General features: G+C 34.8%; 1 protein-coding gene across 1 annotated transcript in view; it reads right to left on the bottom strand.

Moving 5' to 3' along the window:
- Positions 1–24,608, bottom strand: part of LOC142354460 (alsin-like) — a 168,711-nt gene that overhangs the window by 9,154 nt on the left and 134,949 nt on the right. The window contains exons 25-27 of the mRNA XM_075406762.1: positions 10,330–10,540; positions 4,941–4,990; positions 3,913–4,065 (exon numbers count right to left, since the gene is read on the bottom strand). Of these exons, the coding sequence (XP_075262877.1) occupies positions 3,913–4,065; positions 4,941–4,990; positions 10,330–10,540 (414 nt within the window). The remainder of the gene's footprint in view (positions 1–3,912; positions 4,066–4,940; positions 4,991–10,329; positions 10,541–24,608) is intronic.

Raw genomic sequence — 24,608 nt, 5'->3', positions numbered from 1 at the left:
ATCAAGCTAAAGAAAGCATCAACCCGTTATTGAAAGGTTGAGCAAATAATAGTTTTGAAAAGAAAGAGCAAACGTAATGCACAAAAAAGACCTTTACGAGCAAGAAACTCATTTTAAATGACAATAATTTGTCACCGTTCGGGAAACAAGAACGGTGCTAGCAATGCAAGCATACGAATTATGTTTACTGCCGTCACGATAAATATTGCTCTTCAGCATAACTCATTTACAGAGCGCTGTATCATTTCAAAACTCCTAGCTGATTTAAGAGCCCAGGGTCACAACCAGAAGATCTAACAACTAAATTGGGAAGCTTTGACAAGCACTTACTCCCAGAATAACTAGAAAACGTCATTAATTTCAAGGATTTTTACTTAACTGCACTGTGTTGAATATAACCTGGGTCCCTATTCTGTTCGCCAAGAAAAAATTCTTAAAATTCTTTTTTATAACTTCATAAAAAGTTCATTAAAAAACTACGCGCGATGCGACCGTCGTTTAGAAAAACTTATTCTAGAAACCCAATTTTCAAGCAATTTTCACCTCCTTGTTGTATCGAACGCATATATTCTCTGTTGCGGGTCTTTTTTTAAATTACGTTATGCAAAGATATGGCATTCCTGTAGTCAAAAATTTAAAAACTGGAGGAAATTTATAATCGACTTTTAGATTTGAAAAAGAGTTCAATCTTTTTTTTGCTGAAACAAGCTCTGATACGACAATACAAGCGCTTTTGTCGTGTTGTTTACAGGTTTTGGCTAAGGGACGACAAAATAAAAGAAGAGCATTGGGCACGACTTAAAAGGATAGCATTCAAAAGGGTTTTTTCATAACCTAATCGAATGGTATATGGTAGAGGAAATTAGTGGGAAATTAGAGGAAATTCTCTGGGCTATTTTTATATAAATCATTCGATGCTAAAATTCCAGTCCAACTTGCATTTTATACATAAATTACATGTCCATGTAAGCACCCAGACATTTAACTACAATTGTAGACTTGATAATCTGATTTCCTAAATTTATCATAGCTGATTCTGGAATTTTGGTTTACGAGTTAAATTTTAGATGATAAAAGCTAACGTAATTCATGAATTTTTCTAAATTTTTTCTCAAAGGTCTATCTCAAATTATTCCTTTCATTTAATGTGCTGTAGTATAGAAAAACTGCGTAATCAGCAACGTGGATTGTTTCACAAGAGCAACAATTACGCGGGCCATTGATGTGTAAATTGAAAAAAAAAGATTTTGAAATGTTCAAAACGGAATTTGTTCCTCAACTTTGAGTCACTTAGATTCAACATTGTTAACTACCACACTCTTTTCTGTTTTTGAGATTTATAGTAGCTAAGTTCTGTGCAGAAAATAAAAACCCGAGACGACAAAACTTTTGAATCAAGATATCATGGTGGATAAAGTAGAATGCTTCGGATAGATCTAAAAAGGCTGCTGTAGTTTGTTGTAATTCTCGTTGAGTCTGATTTGTTTCTGTGGTATAAAGAATTGTAGGTTTCAGAGCAAATTTTCCAAATTTTGAGAAGAGTTGAAAAGGTTTGTTGATAACCTTTCAACTCTTCTTAAAAGAAGAGACACCAAAACCCTTCGAACTACTGGTGTTAAAGAATTTGGAAGATAGTTCAGTGCATAGTTAATATCTCATCCCTTAGAGAGAGGGGTGATGTAAGCTCTCGTATGTGCAGCAGAAGAAACTTGGTTTTCAATTATTTCATTCACGATTTAAAAAAAAACATGTTCGGCTATTTGGAATAGCTGCGTAGTGTTGAGCGCATCAGGGTATTTCAGAGGAACCCAATGACTTATTTTTGCCAAGAGCAAAAGCGAATTAAGACGAAAACAGTTTTTAATTCTCTATTTAGAGGAAGTCTTACTTCAAATGCAAATATTGCGTTAAAAAAGATACAGTTGAGCAAACTTACAGTTGAGCAACTCGGGTTCCTTTTTTCTCACTGAAAAATTTTTCAGAGAATGCACTACTGCACTTGTTTTACTCGAAGTCCTTGTTTCATTAATGAGGTTCCAATTATTTCGCCTTCCATTTCAACCATTTGGTGGTAGAATTTTGCAAAACCTTTGCTACCCATTACTTACCTGGTCTTTTAGTTCAAAGAGCTCTTTGAAAAAATTTGCTCAAACAAATCGTTCTATGGGAAGTATTCATAGTTTCTATTTTGAGGAAGAAACTTTTCATCTGAAGAAAAAGTTGAGTTTTTAGCGGTGCATGCATTGAAAAGATTTTTTCGAGCTTACGTTTAAATTCTTGTAACAATTGTTCCATAGAAGTTTATTCTACGCAAACTTATCTGTTTGACTCACATCAGGAATTAAATTGGTTTATATATTTTTTGAACGCAAAGCGTCATCTTGAGTAAATTTTTAACATAATTGTTATGTCGAGAAATACAACTTGGGGAACTTGAACATGATCTGCTTATATATACAGATCAAAATTTCCATTATAGATCTTGCTTCCATTACTTTTAATAATAATAACCACTTCTTTGGAAACGTTCATCAGTTGTTTTTGCGGATTCGACGCTGTTTGTCACTTTTCTGTCATAAGGACCGAGAACCATTTCCAGAATTTTTTCTCTTTGCAATTAAAAGAACTTATGCTGTAGTCACTGTGCAATTAGACTATCGGTATTTTCATTAACTGCTCTGTCAGGAGACGGTAAGATTGAGCTCTGTGATCTAAAATTTTATCAACATAGCTGACAGATTACCAGAAAACAGCCGCGATAGCATCGTAGATATGCAGCCTCAAAAAGATAGTAAAAAACAGACAAAAAACTTATTATTATTGAATGCTGCTGAGCAATTATATTTTCATTAGGAATCTATTTAACTTTTTATTGCTTCTATTAGCTGCCCTCAAATACCCTTCAATTAGAGTGACACGCACTCACTTGACCTTACATCTTTGAATTAAAGTAAAGAAACTTCAGTTTCAGAGCGAGGAAGTCATTTTTGAGAGTGAGGGAAGTCACGTGTGTTCAAAACTTAACCACCCGAATGAACAAAAATCTCAAAGCAATAAGAGTGAAAGAGACGTCACGCACGCAATTCAGTTGAAATTGCATGAACGAATGAATAAAAAGCAGATTTGAAGTGATTTTGACGTCATATGGTTGTAAAAAAATCTTGACAACGAAACAAGAAAAAACACAGCAGGACAAGTCCCGGCCTACAATTCAAAGGATTTTCATTGTCTAAAGAAAAAAACTAGACGTAGAATGGACAACGAATGGATTGCGAAAACAACTTAAAAAATACAACGAAAAATTTAAAAACCCAGTAAAAATGAAAGTCAAATTGCCGTATGCGAACAAAAAATTACAATCGACAAAGCGATTTTCTGTTCAAACACCTTTTTCTCACTCTACTTAAAAATTCGACTTGAATCGAATTTAACTTCAAAAATCATGAAAATGTGTGAACAGATCTTTAAAAAATCATTTCAATTGTAAAAAATCAAGAGAAGGCCAACAATAGCCTCAGATATCGCTTTGCTGCTATTAAATAAAACGTTTTTTTTTGGGATTATAGATGTTTATAAGGTTTTTGTTTTTCTTGCATATGAATCAAATGCGCTTTCTAGGCAAAATATCTTCAGGCATGAATGGTGACAATTAATACAAATAAGCCGAAAAAAATCAATCAATGGAATCCAGTTGGATGTGAATAATTCGGAGTGAAACCAATCATATGTAAGGTCAAAATACAACATCAATGGAGGTCTCAGAAGTCGTTAAACTCTTTAAAAAATCTAAGTGACGAATCGTTTGTTGTTTCCTTCAATCTGATTGACCAAAATTCTGATAACCAAGCTAATCTTGGTAATAAAAATTCAGTCAATTAAAAAAAGTTGGATGTGTAGGTGGTGGTAACTAACGATGCCCTGACGACGATGAACACAATGATAGGCAACAAGTCCTCCATCATGAGCCTGTCACTGGGTTCCCCCGACAACTCAGAGGCCGAAGAGACCATCAGTCTAAATGCACTACTAATACAATCCAGTTTGCGTCCAGGCACTAACTCCTCCCTAGAACATATCGTTAACTTGAACAGAAATTCGGGCGCTTTTCTCATTATAGCCCCCCTTATGGCACTATAGGGTGTGGGGCTATAGGTTATGTTAGAAGGTTGAAAGAGAACAACCTAATGTAAATTGTGCATAAGATAAGCTTGACATAGCTTGACAAGAAGCTCTACTTGTTCAACGTTCACTTGGCTAGAGAAATGAAGCCTTGAGGAACAAGAAAGAACGTGAGAACGAATTATAAGAGATGCCATAGTTCGAGAGCTTACGAACAGGTGGTGTAAATGGGTAGCACACTAGGCTTGCAAGTAAGAGATGCTGGTTCGAATCCAGTGCTGCTCCATTTTCACAGTAGTTGCAACTGCTTAGACCCCAACAGGTTATTTGACCACTAAGCTTTAAGCTTGGGGTATAATGGGAAAGAAAAACCCAAACTAAACTTGGGATCTTTTCGGTTTGCCCCATCTCACAGTTCATTGGATGAATTCCTTTATTTTTAGTTTATATTGCGACTTATTACTACCTGTATAATCAACTACCACATTTCTTATCAAGTTCATTTCATTTTCCAATCAACGAAAATAGCTCCCACTAAATGGTGAAAGAATGACTCTGATTTATGGCTTGATTTTGCATTCTCCTTTTTGTGGACTTTTGCCCGCTATTTCATTTCCTAAATCGTACAAAAGAATTTAATCGTTTGTTAAAGTGAAATAATTTCTTAATCATCGGATCAGTAGCAGAGATTTCGAACTGAAACAATAAATTCATGTTAGAAAGTAACAACCGCACGATATCTATAATTCTAACCCAATTCAACATGTAGTTTCTCCCCCACTAAAATGGGTCGGAACCATAAAAATATGAGAGGCACAAACCTGATTTGTTTTAGAGCCTCGATAGCACCAATGTAGCTCACACCTGAATCCTGAAACAAACAAACAAACAAATAAACAATCACATACCTACGCTAACAAGTTATCAATTATTTTATTTCTCAAAAATAACTTTGCAAAAATTAAACTGTCAAACTCAAGTTAAAAACCGCAGAACAAGAAAGCTGAAGACGCGAAATCCAAATAATCATGCTTGATAAGGATTTTTTGGATCATTCCCCCTTGTCCCGCGAGTACGTTTATGCGCCCACAGTTAAATAGCGCAAGCTATTACGTAGTAAAACTATAGCACGTGGGGAGGAGGGGGGTGGGGGTTGCCAATAACACCCACTCATAATACATACCCACTCAGCTAGATTTTTCAAATTGTGAGTTGGACAACGCTACTCGATTAGCGAGTAAATGGAATTTTGAGAATAACACACACACACTATATGACCGAAAAATACTCGGAGGAGTGGTGAAAATGTTCCACTTAGCAACTGGAAGGCATTACTCATAATCGAATGGTGAATAGGACGTTAACACCGTTTTAATTTACAGATGTGCTAGATTTTGCTGGCTCGGTCCTATGGTAACCTGCTTCAGCCCTTTGTGTGTGTGTGTGTGTGTGTGTGTGTGTGTGTGTGTGTGTGTGATGGAGGGTTGTGCTGCGTGTGCTGTGTACAAGTGTCTGGACGTCTGAAACCTTAACGTAGAGAAAGATTTTGTCATACATGTCGTTCCTCAACTGAACTCTTATGCATGGTAAATTATTATCATTATTACTTACTTTAAACCAACCAAATTTATTTAATTTAGAAAAATTGAACCATTTTGGCAAACTTTTCAATTGACTTTTTGTATTACAATTGACTAGAAAAAATCAATCAAGCATAGAAAAACACAACCGGTAGAACACCGGAAACCACTCGAAGAGTCGTACTATTCAAACTCGGGCGGAACCAACCATACCAAAAACGGCAAAAACAAAGTTTTAAAGAATAACAAACAAATCAAAAGTCAATTACCGAGTAGTAGTTTTCGTTTTTGAAGATGCACAAAAAATTATCTCACTTCTCAATAGAATACAATTAATGATGCAGAGGGTAAAGCACGAATTGGGGGATTAAAGTTGGGGGAGGAAACAAAGTATGGGTAGATGGATGGGAGAGGGGTGGATGGCGTATGCGAGGTAGATGGTGGGGAAGCCGGAAAATAGCCGCCGTTGATTCCCATAACTCTATTGGGATTGAAAGAAGAGAAAATATCAAAAAAAAATTGATTTTTGTATAAAACATTTTTAAGTGCGATTTATTTTGATGTCATTTCGTAATTGGACATACTCCTGTCTCTCGGTGAGAGGCTACAGGGTCTAGTATCAATAGCAAAAATAATATAGATAGTAACTAAAACTTATGAAAACAAAGTTCAAGTACAGGGCATCTAAAAATGGGCTTTATGGGTTTATCCCTTTTCTATTTCTGACTTTGATTGTTTTAATACTGACTCTCTTCATTTTGAATTGATTTGCTGAGCAGCTGCTGTTTAAAAGGACTTTGAGCAGAATGACAGAAGAGTGAAACTAGCCTAGAGAAGTCAAAAAGATCTCACGCAAAATGTCGAAAAAGCGACAAAATCGGTAAAGCGAAAAAAAGTTCGAAGAAGTAAAGACACATAGCAGGACAAGTCCTGAAATACAATTCAAAAAAATTGAATGAAAACTTAGAATTACTCTACTCGACCAGCAGATCAAATCAACGATGCCAGCTAAAACACAAACAAAATCAAAAATTATCACAAAAAAACTGACAAACAAACAATCAAATTAAACAAATATATAATCATTGCTTAAACTTTTAAGATTTTACCCCTAAGGCAAAATTTGATCCCTTTAAATATACCTATTTCAAGAATATGTTCAAAACCAAATTTTGTTTCTGAACTTGGTGCAGTATTATATCTGCAAGGCCTGAAAAAATTAATTGGCCCTTGAAGATCGATTAACTCGAAAATGACCAAAAAATTTTAAAATAAAATGAAATCAATTGCAAACTTCAATGAAAGGCTGCTGAAAGTCGCGATATTATTATCTTCAGAAGCATTTCTTAAGAAATGATTCTAGTGTCTCTAGAGGCTATCCAGTAAACCAATTCCAAGCCTTAAAAAATTATTGGTTCAAAGATCGATAGGCAATAATTTTAAAAAATTTTAAATTTCAAAACAGAAAATTGTTCTATTAAAATGTTGAAAACCATCCAATTACCCCTAGCAACTATTTAATAACATACTATCAAACCCTGTATTAGGTTATCTGGCTACTCAGGCAAAAAAAAACTGAATAAGAGACAAATGTTTTGAAAAAAATTAAATAACTTGCAACTTTTATCAAAAAATTTTCAAAATTCGAAAGGTTATATTTTTGAAAACAACTCCAGTGAAATTAACAACTATGCAGTAACTTTTTCAGACCGTGGAATAGGTTTCCTGGCACTTGGGAATGGACAAATATCAAAAATTGTCAAACTTTATTAGGAAACCTCAAAAAAATTGCAGATTTTATTTAAAAAAATGCTAAAATTCGAGACATTAAAATGTTTAAGACCACTCCATTATTACTAAAAACTATACAGTGCCCTATTATCAAACCTTATAGGAGATTTGCTGGCCCCTGAAGCTGGAAAAAGGCAAAAAATGACAAAAATTTTCAGAAAACTTGAAAAAAATTGCAAAAAACTGGTATCATTTTGTGTGTTTGTGTTTGTAATACCAAAACATATAGCTCATAAAATGGTCATAACAGGCAATTTTGTTTCACAAAAGGCCTTCATCAATTTTTAAAAACTTCAACCTAAGACTAATTAAACAAAAAACTCAAAAAAATCAAAAAAACATGAAAAATTGCACCATTTTGAGCCCAAAATCTCCTTAAAATGACCTTTAGCCTTGAATTGAGGCCATCCGAGCAGCCGCAACACTCTAAGCACTTGAAGGACTACTAACGTCCACTTTGGGCCTCTAATGAAACTTAATTCCCGCTGGGCTTTACCTGTTTATCCCGTTTTGAAAGATCAAAGTCATTGAAAAATGTGTGAACACATCTTAAAAAAAACACAGCGCCCCAATACAATTGAAATTCTTGGAATTGTAAAAAAACATAGCAGGACAAGTCCTGAAATACAATTCAAAGAATTGAATGAAAAACTTAAAAGTACTCTACCTGACCAGCAGATCAATGAACAAAGCCAGCCAAAACAAACAAAATCATCTCAAAACTGAGAAACTAAAGCAATCAAACAAACTAAACAAAAACATACTCATTACTAAAACTCTTGAAGATTTTTTCCCTGATGCAAAATTTCATCCCTTAAAAAACATGTTCCGAAAAAATGTTCAAGACCATTTTTTGTTTTTGAAATTGGTCCAGTATTATATCTGCATGACCTGAAAAAATTCATTGGCCCTTGAAGATCGATTTACTCAAAAATGACCGAAAAATATAAAAAATGAAATCAATTTCAACATTTAATAAAATTTTGCTAAAATTTGTGATATTAAAATCTTCGGAATCATTTCTGTGTCTCTAGAGGCTATCCATTAACCCAATTCCAAGCAATAAAAAATTCATTGGCTCAAAGATCGATAGGCAATAATTTTTAGAAAAAATCTCAAATAGAAATTCGTTCTATTAAAATGTTGCAAACCGTTCAATTGCCCCATAGCTATCTAATAATCTATTATCAAACCCTGGATGAGGTTAGCTGGCAACTGAGGCAAGAAAAACTGAATATAAGAGAAATGATTTAAAAAAAACTTGAAAAAAATTGCAAACTTTATCAAAAAATTTCAAATAATTCGAAAAATTAAATTGTTGATAACAAGTCCATTGAAGTCAAAAACCATGCAGTAATTTTTTATCAGACCGTGGAATAGGTTTTATGGCACTTCAGAATGGACAAATATCAAAAATCGACAAAAACTTTAGGAAACCTGTAAATAATTGCAAATTTTATATTAAAAAATGTCAAATTTCGAGACATTAAAATGTGGAAAACCAATCCATTATTACTAGAAAATATGCAGTGCTCTATTGTCAAACCACAAAGGACATTTCCTGGCCCCTGATGCCGGAAAAACTCAAAAATGACAAAGATTTTCAAAAGAATTGAAAAAAATTGCAAAAATTAGTATCATTTTGCATGTTTGTATTTGTAGTACCAAAACATATAGCTCACAATATGGTCATAACAAGTTATTTTGTCTCGCAAAAGGCCTTCATCATTTTTCAAAAACTTCAACGTAAGACTAAAACAAAAAAAATCACAAAAAAAATATGAAAAATTGCAACAATTTGAGCATAAAAACTATAAAAATGACCTTTTAACCTTTAATTAAGGCCATACCAGCAGCTGCACAACTCTAAGCACTTGAAGGAGTACTCAAGCTCACTTTGGGCCTCTAATGAAATTTAATGCCAGCTGCGCTTTACCTGTTATCCCGTTTTGAAAAATCAAAGTCATTCAAAAAATGCGTGAACACATCTTAAAAAAAACACAGCGCCCCAATACAATTCAAATTCTTTGAATTGTGATAGGAGCGCTATAGAAACCGGCTGAGAAGATGAGGGCGGCTATTAAAAATAGAAAAAGCAGCACCTTGCTTTACTTCTGTTGGGATTAATCAAATAGTTTCTGTAAGCATACTGAGAACAAACTTTGAAAATCGCTTAAAAATCAGGATCTGGAGAGGGCATAGGGGCTCCAGAGCCCTTTCTTATAATACAAAAAGCCCTTTCTTATATAAACATAAACCGACTACAGTCGGACGAATTGCTCTCGAAGGACTGGCGACGCATTCAATTTTGGAGGGCGCATAGGATAAAGAAATTTTGATGATGCAGAAATTTCTGATTAGGGAGGCGCTCGAACCCGTGCCCTCCAGGTGATAGTTTACAATACCAGCAATCATACACGTTCACAATAATTTATTCTAAATTTCCTTCGAGAGCAATTAATAATGATAGTTTTAGAAGTGGCTGCTATTTTGTTTTGGACCCCAAATGATGGTGTTGTTTGTGCCCCCAATTACAAAATTGCTTTATTATATAATACGTTGTCATGTGAAAAAAAATAAGAACGGACAGTTGTGTGTGTGTGTGTGTGTGGGGGGGGGGGGGGGTAGGCAAAAGGCATATGCAAACTAACATGGGAGGCAGAAACAGAATAGATCCTAACAGTTTATTATTTATGATGCAAATGACTGCCACGAATGAAACAATCTCTAAATCGAGTGTTCTAAATTGATTTCTATCTCAACCATCACAATTCAAAATTGACTATTAACTATTTATTTAGTTGAAATATAATAATTTAAAAGCATAACCAATTCTTGCCTGATTGTCGTCGGTGTCAAAATTAGGCAGAAATTTTGTTTCGACTTCATAAAAACTCATCAGAGCCCGATCTGATTTTTTGTTGAGGACCTCCAATTTGTTAACATATTTGGATTCCTGTTCCACTTGTGAGAGGCCGTAGAGCTGGAAGATGAACTGGTAAACTCGGTCGAACACTAGAGGGTGAACCAGCTCACACAAAACAGCGTCACTTAAACAGGTGTAAAGATGGTTACCAGATCTTGAATTTTTAAGCAACTTATTAATTTGAGGGATCTTTTCTGTTTGTCCCCCCCACTTACAGGGCATATGCCATTACATAGTAAATTACCATGTAAAAAAAGATGGCACGTTTGTCTGGGGTTGCAAATAATATGCACCCACTAAGCTGGGGGCACAAATGGAAAAGATCCGAATTTTTTTAGCAACTTATTAATTTGAGAAACTTAGTTATAAATGTCAGGTAAATTCAAGGTCATATTGTAGTATTACGAGAGCCGTTACAAATGAACGGATAACTAATCCCGCATTAGAGCGAACGTATTTAGGCGCTAATTAACCATTCTTTCGCCGCGCGCTAAACAAACTAACGCTTATTAAGACTACCAGTACACAAGTATTTAAACAACTCGGTTCGACTTATTTAAATAACACAACTTTAGGCCTGGATCTCCTCGCTTATATCCAGGACAGAAAATGAACGTTGTTGCAGAAAACAGGCGCCTACGAAATCAATAATTGATGCTCTCAGCTTTTTAGATTTTTATTATTTTTTGGAGTTTCAATAATTTTTCCGTGAGATAAAAAAGAGTTAATTCTCTTGCCTTCTCGGCCAATAGGAAAATTAAGAAGCACCTCACTATGAACGTGAGTTTGTGATTCACTCCCTATCGGCCCAAACGGAGCTGAGAGGAATTAATTGTTTCTCTCAGCGAAGTGGGACGGAATAAAATTAGAGAGACAAATAACAGAGCCAACGACCAGCAGCAGATAACTTCTTCATTTTTCTTGCAAAATAAATTCCTAAATTTAAACAGAGAAGAAATTTTATTAAAGATTTCCAACTTAGCAAATTTTCCAACAGAACATACTTGTGAGAAATCGACTGGAAGAAGTTTCAACGACGCACTCACTTAACAACACAATCAAGTAACAGCTCAACCCGGTTTAATACTACTCAGTGTAAGCCTGTTCATTTAAACTATCTATTTAATTAATTGAACTTCTCAGCCCCCCAACTATTTTAAATTGAGACTTATAGCACAGACAGGTCTTAGGCATATATCTTTGCCTTCGATTTGTTTTATCTTTTGTCAAGTTTGACTGGCATACATAAAGAGATCCCGTATTGTGTGATCTGTAGCAGCCCAGCCAAATTTGATAACTGGTGCGCCCAGAGGAAAGAATCACGCCTTAATTTTTGTTTTTCTATCCGATCGGATTAAAATAGAAAAATAACCACTACCACAGAAGTGAAAGCACACTAATAGACAAACAAATAGAGTAATTTATATCAAATTTACGGCCGAAATACAGTAAATTTACATTAAAATAGTAACAGGCAACTGATTCTTTGCTCGTGTAAAATTGTTCTGACCCGGGTGGGGGTAATCTATGTCCAATTTTTAGTTTATTTATATAACAATTGAAGTACTTTTACATTTTATAGTCAAAATCTAACCAAAAATCATCCCCCCAAAACCTATTTAGCCTAATTTTCACCCAATTTTCATCAAATTTATGGTTAAATTTTAGTATTTACACCTTAAATAACCGAAATTCAACCAGATTTTATCCCCCCAAAACATATTTAATTTGATTTTAACCCAATTTTCACCAAATTTATGGTTGAATTTTAGTATTTTTACTCTAAATAATTGAAAGCTATACAAAATTCATCCCACCATAACCTGTTTAGTCTATTTCTAACCCGATTTTGACCAAATTTATGGTTAAATTTTAGTATTTTCACTCTAAATAATCGGAATTTATACAGAATTTATCCCCACAAAACTTGTTTAGACTATTTCTGACCCGATTTGGACCAAATTTATGATTAAATTGTAGCATATACACTCCAAATACCCAAAAATTATCCAAATTTCACCGCCCCAACACCTAATTAAACTAAACTTTAGCCAATTTTCACCAAATTCAAAGCAGAATTTTAGCGTTTTCACACTCACTAGCCGATTTTTAACCAGAAATCATCCCCCCAAATCATATTTAGAGTAACATATGTCTAATTTTTACTGAATTTTGACCAAAATATAGCATTTTCAAACAATTTAACGTAAATTTAACCAGAATTCATCCCCCCAATACGTGTTTAGTGTAATTTATATCTAATTTTCTACACATTTAAGCACACGTTGTTGCATTTTCACATTAACTAACCCAATTTTGGTTAAATTTAAGCCTTCCTTAGTTGAATATTCACTCTGTTTTATCAATTCCTTGACCCGGGTGGGGTAATATTAATCAAATTTTAACCAAATAAACATCATTTTGACCTAAATTCTCAAATATTAACCAGATTTTAACAAAATTAACGTCACTTTTATCATAATTTAACGGATACTAATCACATTTAAGCCTTAAAAACATCATTCTTATCCAATTTTAACCAATATTACTCAAGAAAATAGCCATATTAACGTCATTTTTACACAAAATTAGTAAATATTAACAAAGTTTTGACCACATAAATCTCAATAAGGCTCAAATTTAACAAAGAATAACGGGTTTTAAACTAAATTTTATCCCCCCAACATAGATTTTTAGCCTGAAAATAACATAAATTGATGAGAATTCACCCATTTTAACCGGTTTCACAAGTACAATTTCACCAATAGAGGTTTTAAACAGTGCATGGACCAAACTGGAATAGTTATTGTAGAACATCTTAATCTAACAGCAATAGAAAACACTAGAAAGGGTAAAATAACACGGTTTATTACTGACGGAATTACTTTCTTAGCTATTTTCTACGTGTTTGAACATAATTCTCCCGCCGATTTTTGTATAATTTAAGCATCTGAGAACCCTAATTTTCAGAATTTACTAACTTTGTTAAAAACTAAAAACAGTGTGATCGAGATTCCCGCAGAAAATTTAGCCAATAATTAATTAAAAGAGCGTAAACTAGCCTTTTTAACCCAATTTGTACACAAATTTATCATAGAAAAGTTGTTGTCTCATGTTAAAATACGGTCATTAACAGACTTAAGCACTTTAGAAACAATATTTAAACACAATAATAGCTACAAAAATACTACTACTGATGTACTAAACATCCCGTACTAAACGTTTTTATACTGTCTTCTGTGTAATTTCATACAAAAATACATTAATAAAACAACAAAAACAATTGTTCTATGTTATTTATATGTCATATATTAAACGTTCAAGATCTAAATATAAGTATTAAAGTACATAACAAAATAGGCAAAGTTTCATATTATTTAACTGACCAGAACAGAAACTTTCTATGCATTTACCATCACTCTTCTAGCGAAACAGAAACTGAAATCTATATAACTTACAAGTGGACCAACCCAAACTTTAATGAACTTTTGTGTGCTCTAAGAAATCAGAACAGTGTAATAGAATTAGCATAAACGTTATCATCTTGTGTGTGGATGAGCCACCAAAATAAAATTTCCCCGTTTGGTTTAAAAATCTTAAAAATCATTAAACCCAAATACATCAACTTTTCTCCTGACGATCCGAGTTTACCAGATAGAGTTAAATTACTTATAAAAACAGAATTTGTCACACAAATTAGATTTTCAAAAATAAACAGATTTCACCAATACTCTGTTGAATTTAAACACTCTGAAAGCACTTATCCTTGGTTAATAAATTTTACCGTTGAGCAAACCGATATTTACTCTTGGGTTGAAATTTTTAGCACTGATAACGGCAAAAACTTTGAATTTAAAATACAATCATTAAACGGTCCTAAACAAATAAAATTCATATTACAAAACAAACAGTTCAACTTTCTACTTTAGTATTAGCAATTTATTACTTAAGTGTTATAACAAAAATATTTCCTACACTAATTACCCAAACTAATAACACTTTCGTATAAAATATTCTTTTCGTACACTAAAATAAAACATGGCAGCGAACGTTGTTGCGTACCCCGACATAGCGTTAGAGAAATTTACAGGTTTAGATCCATCTGAAGATGCCCAGGAATTCTTTAGTTTAATACAAAGAAAAATCCAATTCTCACTAGGAACAAGAGATCCTGCGGATGCTGGCTTGCAAGCAGCATAAGACACTAGACAAAAAGCGTTGTTTGGTTCGGTTTTGCGTGGGCCCGCAGCCCAATGGTTTGAAACCTTAGCACCAGGTTAAGCATGGAACGAAGTTAGAAATCAGTTCATTGACCGTTTTACTGATGCAAAAGACAAGTATAGGAAAAGAATTGAAGTCGAGAGTATTAAAAGGCAACCAGATGAATTGATAAAAAGCTATACACACCGAATAACAAAAGCAGTTGAAAAAGGATGGCCAGATCCAGATTTTAACAACGACCAGCGTAACGCTAAGTGTATGGAGTACTTTGTAAGAGGATTAAAGCCACCTGCACTCAAGCAAAAGTCACATCAGCGGTTAATAGAAAACCCAGCTACAACTTGGCAACAATTACAGGATCATGTAGCAACTAAAGACTTAAGTTTTTCTGTTAGCAGTGAATTCACGGGTACTGCCTCAAGTAGTATCGACAATAAAATAGAAATAGAAGGGTTAAAAAACCAACTCACAGAAATTGCAAATCTAATGAAAGATCATAAAATAAACGCAACATACAACAACGACAATCCCAGATTCAAACAAAACCAGACAAGATTCTGCAAGTTTTGCAAACGTTCAGGTCACACAATAGCTTTCTGCTTTAAGTACAAGGACTTTAAAAACGAAAACCGAAACCCACCTCAACAACGAGAAAAGTTCACGGATAATTATAAACGTAGTAGGAGCCATTCACCAGGTCAACAAAATTACAAATCAAACAATTATGACAATCGAAATTCTAGGGACAGACAGAGAAATAGTTATAACCAAAATCAATCCAATTATCAAAACAACTCTAGATCAGACTACCGACATCGATCACCGTACCCATCAAACTCTTCAAACTATTACCGATCATCTTCTTACGATAACCGATTACAGGAACGACAAAATAACCATCGAAACAACTCTTACAGAGATAACAATAGGCAAAATAGTAGGGATAGACAAAGCAACGGTCCTCCAAGATCAGATAATCGATATCGTGATAGGAGTAGAGACCATGACCGGGATAGGACACCTACTAGACAAAACCATAATACCCATTCAAGAGATAACAGTGAAGGGCGAAGCCCTCGAGTTCACTTTACCAGTGAAACTTCCAGAGACTATTACAATAATGAGAATCACAACGACGAGTATTTAAACTAGACAGGTCTCCGTTCATAAACGCTACTGATAACAAAGCAAGTTACTCACATATTTATATTAATTTATACCAATCCGTCGGAGACAAAAATAAAAAAAACGGCTTAGAAACACAGTTTTTATTGGACACAGGAGCATCAAGCTCTGTAATTAATTACCACACTTATCTTGAACTATGTAAATTACAACACATTGAGATGAAAGCCTCAAAAAATCATACTTAGCGGTTAATGGTGAGAAACTAAAACTTCTAGGTCAAATTACTTTCAAAGATTCTTTCGACATTGAAGGAAAGTATCAAGTGGAAGTTACCACACGGGTTTCAGCCAAAGATGGTTGAAAGCCGAATTTGTTGGGAATGGATTTCCTTGAATCTACAGTAAATTCTATTGACCTAACCACTCCAAAAATTGATTTAAAAACTTACCCTGAAGTAGCCGTCACATTATCCAGATACCAAACGAAAAGCTATCCATACATTAGCTCTTACAAAATTGTAACTCTTGACCAGCAACTACCATTAGCACCAAAATCAACTCGAGTAATATCAATTAGACCTCCGAATGAATTCTTCAGAAAGGGAACTTCCTTTGTAATTGGAAGTGAACTGCAAGCTCAAGGAATTTATACTTACAACGTTCAGTGTTTTAGAAAAGAAAAGGAATTACCAATAATGCTAAACAATCCTCAAAACAACAAGGTTGTCATCCAAAAGGGTCCTATTGGGCACACTTTAGAAGACATTGAAATTAGACAAGACCCAGAATTTTTTGTAGTTGACAACGTTGCATTCATAAACCACCTAATGAATAGTGACACTAATTGGGATCAAATATTCCGTGTTAGTGAAAAACAAGGTCCAAAAATTTCAAAAATTCAAAATTTCTTTGCAAGCAAAACTCCGGAAAACCAAAAGAAAACAGAAAAGCGAAAAAGGCAACAAGATTTTACCAACAACTACGAATTAGAAACAGACTTTAGCGACGACCTCAAGGATCTTAAGCCACAATTAGAAACAACTGATGAGAACATCAGACCCGTTGAACTTCTCAAAGAAAAACTTAACAGATTTGACAAAACAAAGACCATCCAAAGTACCATTACATTATCAGGAAAAACTAGAAAACCTTTTGGAACAACTGTGTAAAACAGGTATAATCCGGGAAATGGGTAATGATAAAGAAATGGGATCAGAATTTATTAATCCAATCATAATCCTACCCAAGGGGAACACAGTAAAACTGGTTATAGATGCCCGATATCTGAATTCAATAACAGACCGTAGTCGATATTCATGGCCACTCGAACCAATCGGAAGTCTATTAACTAGATTAAAAGGTAATTTCTTCACAACCAGTGATCTTTGTTCAGCCTATAACCAAGTCCCTCTAACTGAGTAAACCAAACAGCTGGTAAGTTTTGTAATTGGTCCAAAGCAATACACATTTGAACGCGGATTTTACGGCCTATGCGGTCTACCTAATTTCTTCAGTCGTATAATGACTATCCATTTTGCACCATTAATTAGAAAAAAACAAGCTATAACCTACATTGATGACACCATCATGCAAGCGCAAGATGAAACCGAAATGTTTGAAATAATTGACAAGTACCATGAACTTTTAAGGAAATCAGGGTTGAAAGCTCAACCTGAAAAGACTAAATTTTTCCTTAGGAAAGTACAGTTCTTGGGACATGTAGTAGGTAAAGATGGGATACAACCAGTCAAGAAGCGATTAGCAGATTTAAAAGCACTTAAGTCGCCTGAAAACAAACGTGATGTCATGAGAGTTCTAGGTTCCTTAGGATTCTACAGTATGTACATCAAAAATTTGCATGTTGACTGCAAACCATTTTATGACCTAACCCGCACAGAAACTAAATTTGTCTGGACAACAGAACATGAAAAACTGTTTAACGACATTAAAAACAGGATTAGCGAAGATACTATCTTAGCAATACCTGATACTAAATACCCTTTCCACGTGCATGTAGACGCTTCTTCTATAGGAGTAGGCTCTATTCTCGTTCAAGAATTTCCAGAAGGGAAACGAATAGTGTCTTTTAATTCTAGAATTTACACTAAAGAGGAACAAAAAATGAATACCACAGCACGCGAACTTTGCGGTGTAATATCGGCATTACAAACTTATGAGCATTACCTAATTGGTTCTCCCCATCCCGTATATGTGTACACAGACCATAAGCCTTTAATGTATCTATGGGGTAGAAGAGGAAAACTCTCTCACAGGTTTTTTAGATACCAGTTAGTAATATCTCAATTTCAGAACTTGAAAATTATTTGGACTGAAGGAAAAAACTTAGCTTTTCCCGACATCCTAAGTCGCAATGTAAAACTTAAAGATCTGGACAAGTATCAACTTAAGCACAAAAAGATACCAAAAGACATTAGTTTTTACGACGAGCATGGTAACGAGGAAAAATACTTCATTTTGCGTGATAATGAAAAGGGACCAGCAGATGACTTTTTTCCAATCCTTAAACAAAGCATAACGGGTACCGACAAATTCATTTTCAAATATGACAAAATGGTAAAGCAATAGTACGACAATAATCAAAACAGACTTTGCTCAATAAACAATATTTTGGAAGATTTCTCGTATGGTTCATCAATTAACCACTATAGGCGGCACCGCAAACATGAAATAACCCCTGTATCAGAACAGGAGGAAGACGAAACGTCTGATCATTATACAGAAATTGATTCCTACCCTGATGAAGGGATAACCGAACAAAATTTTGACCCAATTTCGGAATTTGAATTGTTCAATGAGAACCAGTCACCGGAATTAGATTTTGACAAACTCTACATTGATCAAACTAATACCACAGACTCGGAGTACAGATTCCCTCTAAAATACGATAAAGTTTTTCTCGTGAAAAATAGCACTTGTATAGACAAAACCGAATTAGCAAAAAAATTTCCCGAAAATACAAAAATACAAGATGCAAGAGAACTCATCGATAAACTGACAATCTTCTCTAAAGAAGTTGATTTAAATACATCGGTAATTTGTCAAGAACAATTAAAAGACCCAGTGATACAACAAATTCGCCAATTAAGGACGAACAATAACAAAGATGAAAAGAAAATTGAATTCCGACAATCTAAAGCCATAATGTCATACATTAATAACTTTGAAAAACTGAGTTTTGTAGGCAACATCTTATGAATTCAACAACAAACAGACGAACCACATATTGAATACTTAAAAATTTGTGTACCACTGTCATTGTTCTTTAAAGTTTTTCAGCTAGCTCATTGTGAACTGTCAGGTCATGTAGGTTTAGATAAAACACTTGCTAATGTAAAACGATTTTTTTATTGGCCCGGAATGTATAAATGGATTGAAAACCTAATTGCTGATTGCCTTGAATGCGAAAAAAATAAACAAAAACGGAGAGACATCCATGAAACACCTCTCGAAAAGTGGACTGATACAGTCCCATTCCCCTTTCATACGGTCCATATTGATCACAAAGGACCTTTAAATCCTCCATCAAACGGTAAACACCATTGTTTAGTTATTGTCGATTCATTTTCGCGTTTCATCTAAGTATACCCTGTACGTTCCACAGACGCAGTAGACACCATAAAAGCTTTAGAAAAGTTCATCTTGTCTTTTGGAATACCACAAAAACTTGTTAATGATAAGGGTTCGGCATTCATGAACCAAGATTTTGCGAGTTACATTCATGAATTAGGTATAACACCCGCACCTCGAACTGCTTATGCGCCTTGGAATAATGGTAAAGTCGAGATCCAAAACAAACATCTAGGAGCACATTTCCGAATTTTTCTAGAACAAGCTCGAGGTAAATGGGACGAACTGGCACCAAAATTTGCTTTTTCTCATAACACGGTTCCAAATGCTAGTACTGGAATCTCAGCTTATGAAATTGTGTTCGGACAAAAACCACAGATACCTCTGTCACTTAAGTTAGGACTCCTAAGAAATTCACAACTCACATGCTCTTCCGAGTTTTGCAAAGACCTGCCTCTTCACAGGCATACCTTGCAAAATTCGAAAAACACCGAAATTGACAAACTTCTAAAACCGACTATTAACAATTCGTTGCTTATGCGAAAAAACCAATTCAAACAAATATACAATAACGCTTATAAAAAGAGCTTAGAAAACAATAACCGCGCACATAAACATAGAAACAAACACAAATTAGGCAAGCCACTTGAGGTTGGACAAAAAGTTCTAATGGAAAACCATCAAATTGAGTTAGGAAAGTCAAAAAAACTACATGAACTGAGATCAGGTCCTTATACTGTAGAAAAAAACTAACCAATGTTAACTATGAATTAACTTTAGATAGCAACCCGGCCACCAGGAAGGTCGCTCATAGAAATCACCTAGTCAAGTACTACCCAGCTACTGAAACTATACCAGAGTTAACCCTAGAATATGGTATAGATAAAAATAATTGTGACACATTTTATAATAATCTAATGACAAGTCAGATAAAGCAGCATAAGACACTAGACAAAAAGCGTTGTTTGGTTCGGTTTTGCGTGGGCCCGCAGCCCAATGGTTTGAAACATTAGCACCAGGTTAAGCATGGAACGAAGTTAGAAATCAGTTCATTGACCGTTTTACTGATGCAAAAGACAAGTATAGGAAAAGAATTGAAGTCGAGAGTATTAAAAGGCAACCAGATGAATTGATAAAAAGCTATACACACCGAATAACAAAAGCAGTTGAAAAAGGATGGCCAGATCCAGATTTTAACAACGACCAGCGCAACGCTAAGTGTATGGAGTACTTTGTAAGAGGATTAAAGCCACCTGCACTCAAGCAAAAGTCACATCAGCGGTTAATAGAAAACCCAGCTACAACTTGGCAACAATTACAGGATCAAGTAGCAACTAAAGACTTAAGTTTTTCTGTTAGCAGTGAATTCACGGGTACTGCCTCAAGTAGTATCGACAATAAAATAGAAATAGAAGGGTTAAAAAACCAACTCACAGAAATTGCAAATCTAATGAAAGATCATAAAATAAACGCAACATACAACAACGACAATCCCAGATTCAAACAAAACCAGACAAGATTCTGCAAGTTTTGCAAACGTTCAGGTCACACAATAGCTTTCTGCTTTAAGTACAAGGACTTTAAAAACGAAAACCGAAACCCACCTCAACAACGAGAAAAGTTCACGGATAATTATAAACGTAGTAGGAGCCATTCACCAGGTCAACAAAATTACAAATCAAACAATTATGACAATCGAAATTCTAGGGACAGACAGAGAAATAGTTATAACCAAAATCAATCCAATTATCAAAACAACTCTAGATCAGACTACCGACATCGATCACCGTACCCATCAAACTCTTCAAACTATTACCGATCATCTTCTTACGATAACCGATTACAGGAACGACAAAATAACCATCGAAACAACTCTTACAGAGATAACAATAGGCAAAATAGTAGGGATAGACAAAGCAACGGTCCTCCAAGATCAGATAATCGATATCGTGATAGGAGTAGAGACCATGACCGGGATAGGACACCTACTAGACAAAACCATAATACCCATTCAAGAGATAACAGTGAAGGGCGAAGCCCTCGAGTTCACTTTACCAGTGAAACTTCCAGAGACTATTACAATAATGAGAATCACAACGACGAGTATTTAAACTAGACAGGTCTCCGTTCATAAACGCTACTGATAACAAAGCAAGTTACTCACATATTTATATTAATTAATACCAATCCGTCGGAGACAAAAATAAAAAAAACGGCTTAGAAACACAGTTTTTATTGGACACAGGAGCATCAAGCTCTGTAATTAATTACCACACTTATCTTGAACTATGTAAATTACAACACATTGAGATGAAAGCCTCAAAAAATCATACTTAGCGGTTAATGGTGAGAAACTAAAACTTCTAGGTCAAATTACTTTCAAAGATTCTTTCGACATTGAAGGAAAGTATCAAGTGGAAGTTACCACACGGGTTTCAGCCAAAGATGGTTGAAAGCCGAATTTGTTGGGAATGGATTTCCTTGAATCTACAGTAAAATCTATTGACCTAACCACTCCAAAAATTGATTTAAAAACTTACCCTGAAGTAGCCGTCACATTATCCAGATACCAAACGAAAAGCTATCCATACATTAGCTCTTACAAAATTGTAACTCTTGACCAGCAACTACCATTAGCACCAAAATCAACTCGAGTAATATCAATTAGACCTCCGAATGAATTCTTCAGAAAGGGAACTTCCTTTGTAATTGGAAGTGAACTGCAAGCTCAAGGAATTTATACTTACAACGTTCAGTGTTTTAGAAAAGAAAAGGAATTACCAATAATGCTAAACAATCCTCAAAACAACAAGGTTGTCATCCAAAAGAGTCCTATTGGGCACACTTTAGAAGACATTGAAATTAGACAAGACCCAGAATTTTCTGTAGTTGACAACGTTGCATTCATAAACCACCTAATGAATAGTGACACTAATTGGGATCAAATATTCCGTGTTAGTGAAAAACAAGGTCCAAAAATTTCAAAAATTCAAAATTTCTTTGCAAGCAAAACTCCGGAAAACCAAAAGAAAACAGAAAAGCGAAAAAGGCAACAAGATTTTACCAACAACTACGAATTAGAAACAGACTTTAGCGAGGACCTCAAGGATCTTAAGCCACAATTAGAAACAACTGATGAGAATATCAGACCCGTTGAACTTCCCAAAGAAAAACTTAACAGATTTGACAAAACAAAGACCATCCAAAGTACCATTACATTATCAGGAAAAACTAGAAAACCTTTTGGAACAACTGTGTAAAACAGGTATAATCCGGGAAATGGGTAATGATAAAGAAATGGGATCAGAATTTATTAATCCAATCATAATCCTACCCAAGGGGAACACAGTAAAACTGGTTATAGATGCCCGATATCTGAATTCAATAACAGACCGTAGTCGATATTCATGGCCACTCGAACCAATCGGAAGTCTATTAACTAGATTAAAAGGTAATTTCTTCACAACCAGTGATCTTTGTTCAGCCTATAACCAAGTCCCTCTAACTGAGTAAACCAAACAGCTGGTAAGTTTTGTAATTGGTCCAAAGCAATACACATTTGAACGCGGATTTTACGGCCTATGCGGTCTACCTAATTTCTTCAGTCGTATAATGACTATCCATTTTGCACCATTAATTAGAAAAAAACAAGCTATAACCTACATTGATGACACCATCATGCAAGCGCAAGATGAAACCGAAATGTTTGAAATAATTGACAAGTACCATGAACTTTTAAGGAAATCAGGGTTGAAAGCTCAACCTGAAAAGACTAAATTTTTCCTTAGGAAAGTACAGTTCTTGGGACATGTAGTAGGTAAAGATGGGATACAACCAGTCAAGAAGCGATTAGCAGATTTAAAAGCACTTAAGTCGCCTGAAAACAAACGTGATGTCATGAGAGTTCTAGGTTCCTTAGGATTCTACAGCATGTACATCAAAAATTTGCATGTTGACTGCAAACCATTTTATGACCTAACCCGCACGGAAACTAAATTTGTCTGGACAACAGAACATGAAACACTGTTTAACGACATTAAAAACAGGATTAGCGAAGATACTATCTTAGCAATACCTGATACTAAATACCCTTTCCACGTGCATGTAGACGCTTCTTCTATAGGAGTAGGCTCTATTCTCGTTCAAGAATTTCCAGAAGGGAAACGAATAGTGTCTTTTAATTCTAGAATTTACACTAAAGAGGAACAAAAAATGAATACCACAGCACGCGAACTTTGCGGTGTAATATCGGCATTACAAACTTATGAGCATTACCTAATTGGTTCTCCCCATCCCGTATATGTGTACACAGACCATAAGCCTTTAATGTATCTATGGGGTAGAAGAGGAAAACTCTCTCACAGGTTTTTTAGATACCAGTTAGTAATATCTCAATTTCAGAACTTGAAAATTATTTGGACTGAAGGAAAAAACTTAGCTTTTCCCGACATCCTAAGTCGCAATGTAAAACTTAAAGATCTGGACAAGTATCAACTTAAGCACAAAAAGATACCAAAAGACATTAGTTTTTACGACGAGCATGGTAACGAGGAAAAATACTTCATTTTGCGTGATAATGAAAAGGGACCAGCAGATGACTTTTTTCCAATCCTTAAACAAAGCATAACGGGTACCGACAAATTCATTTTCAAATATGACAAAATGGTAAAGCAATAGTACGACAATAATCAAAACAGACTTTGCTCAATAAACAATATTTCGGAAGATTTCTCGTATGGTTCATCAATTAACCACTATAGGCGGCACCGCAAACATGAAATAACCCCTGTATCAGAACAGGAGGAAGACGAAACGTCTGATCATTATACAGAAATTGATTCCTACCCTGATGAAGGGATAACCGAACAAAATTTTGACCCAATTTCGGAATTTGAATTGTTCAATGAGAACCAGTCACCGGAATTAGATTTTGACAAACTCTACATTGATCAAACTAATACCACAGACTCGGAGTACAGATTCCCTCTAAAATACGATAAAGTTTTTCTCGTGAAAATTAGCACTTGTATAGACAAAACCGAATTAGCAAAAAAATTTCCCGAAAATACAAAAATACAAGATGCAAGAGAACTCATCGATAAACTGACAATCTTCTCTAAAGAAGTTGATTTAAATACATCGGTAATTTGTCAAGAACAATTAAAAGACCCAGTGATACAACAAATTCGCCAATTAAGGACGAACAATAACAAAGATGAAAAGAAAATTGAATTCCGACAATCTAAAGCCATAATG

This window comes from Convolutriloba macropyga, chromosome 15 (assembly GCF_964194025.1).
Source record: "Convolutriloba macropyga chromosome 15, txConMacr16.3, whole genome shotgun sequence".
In the NCBI taxonomy this organism is placed as follows: domain Eukaryota; kingdom Metazoa; phylum Xenacoelomorpha; order Acoela; family Convolutidae; genus Convolutriloba; species Convolutriloba macropyga.
Note: the sequence above shows the minus strand (reverse complement) of the source record. Positions and strands in the feature narration are given on the sequence as shown.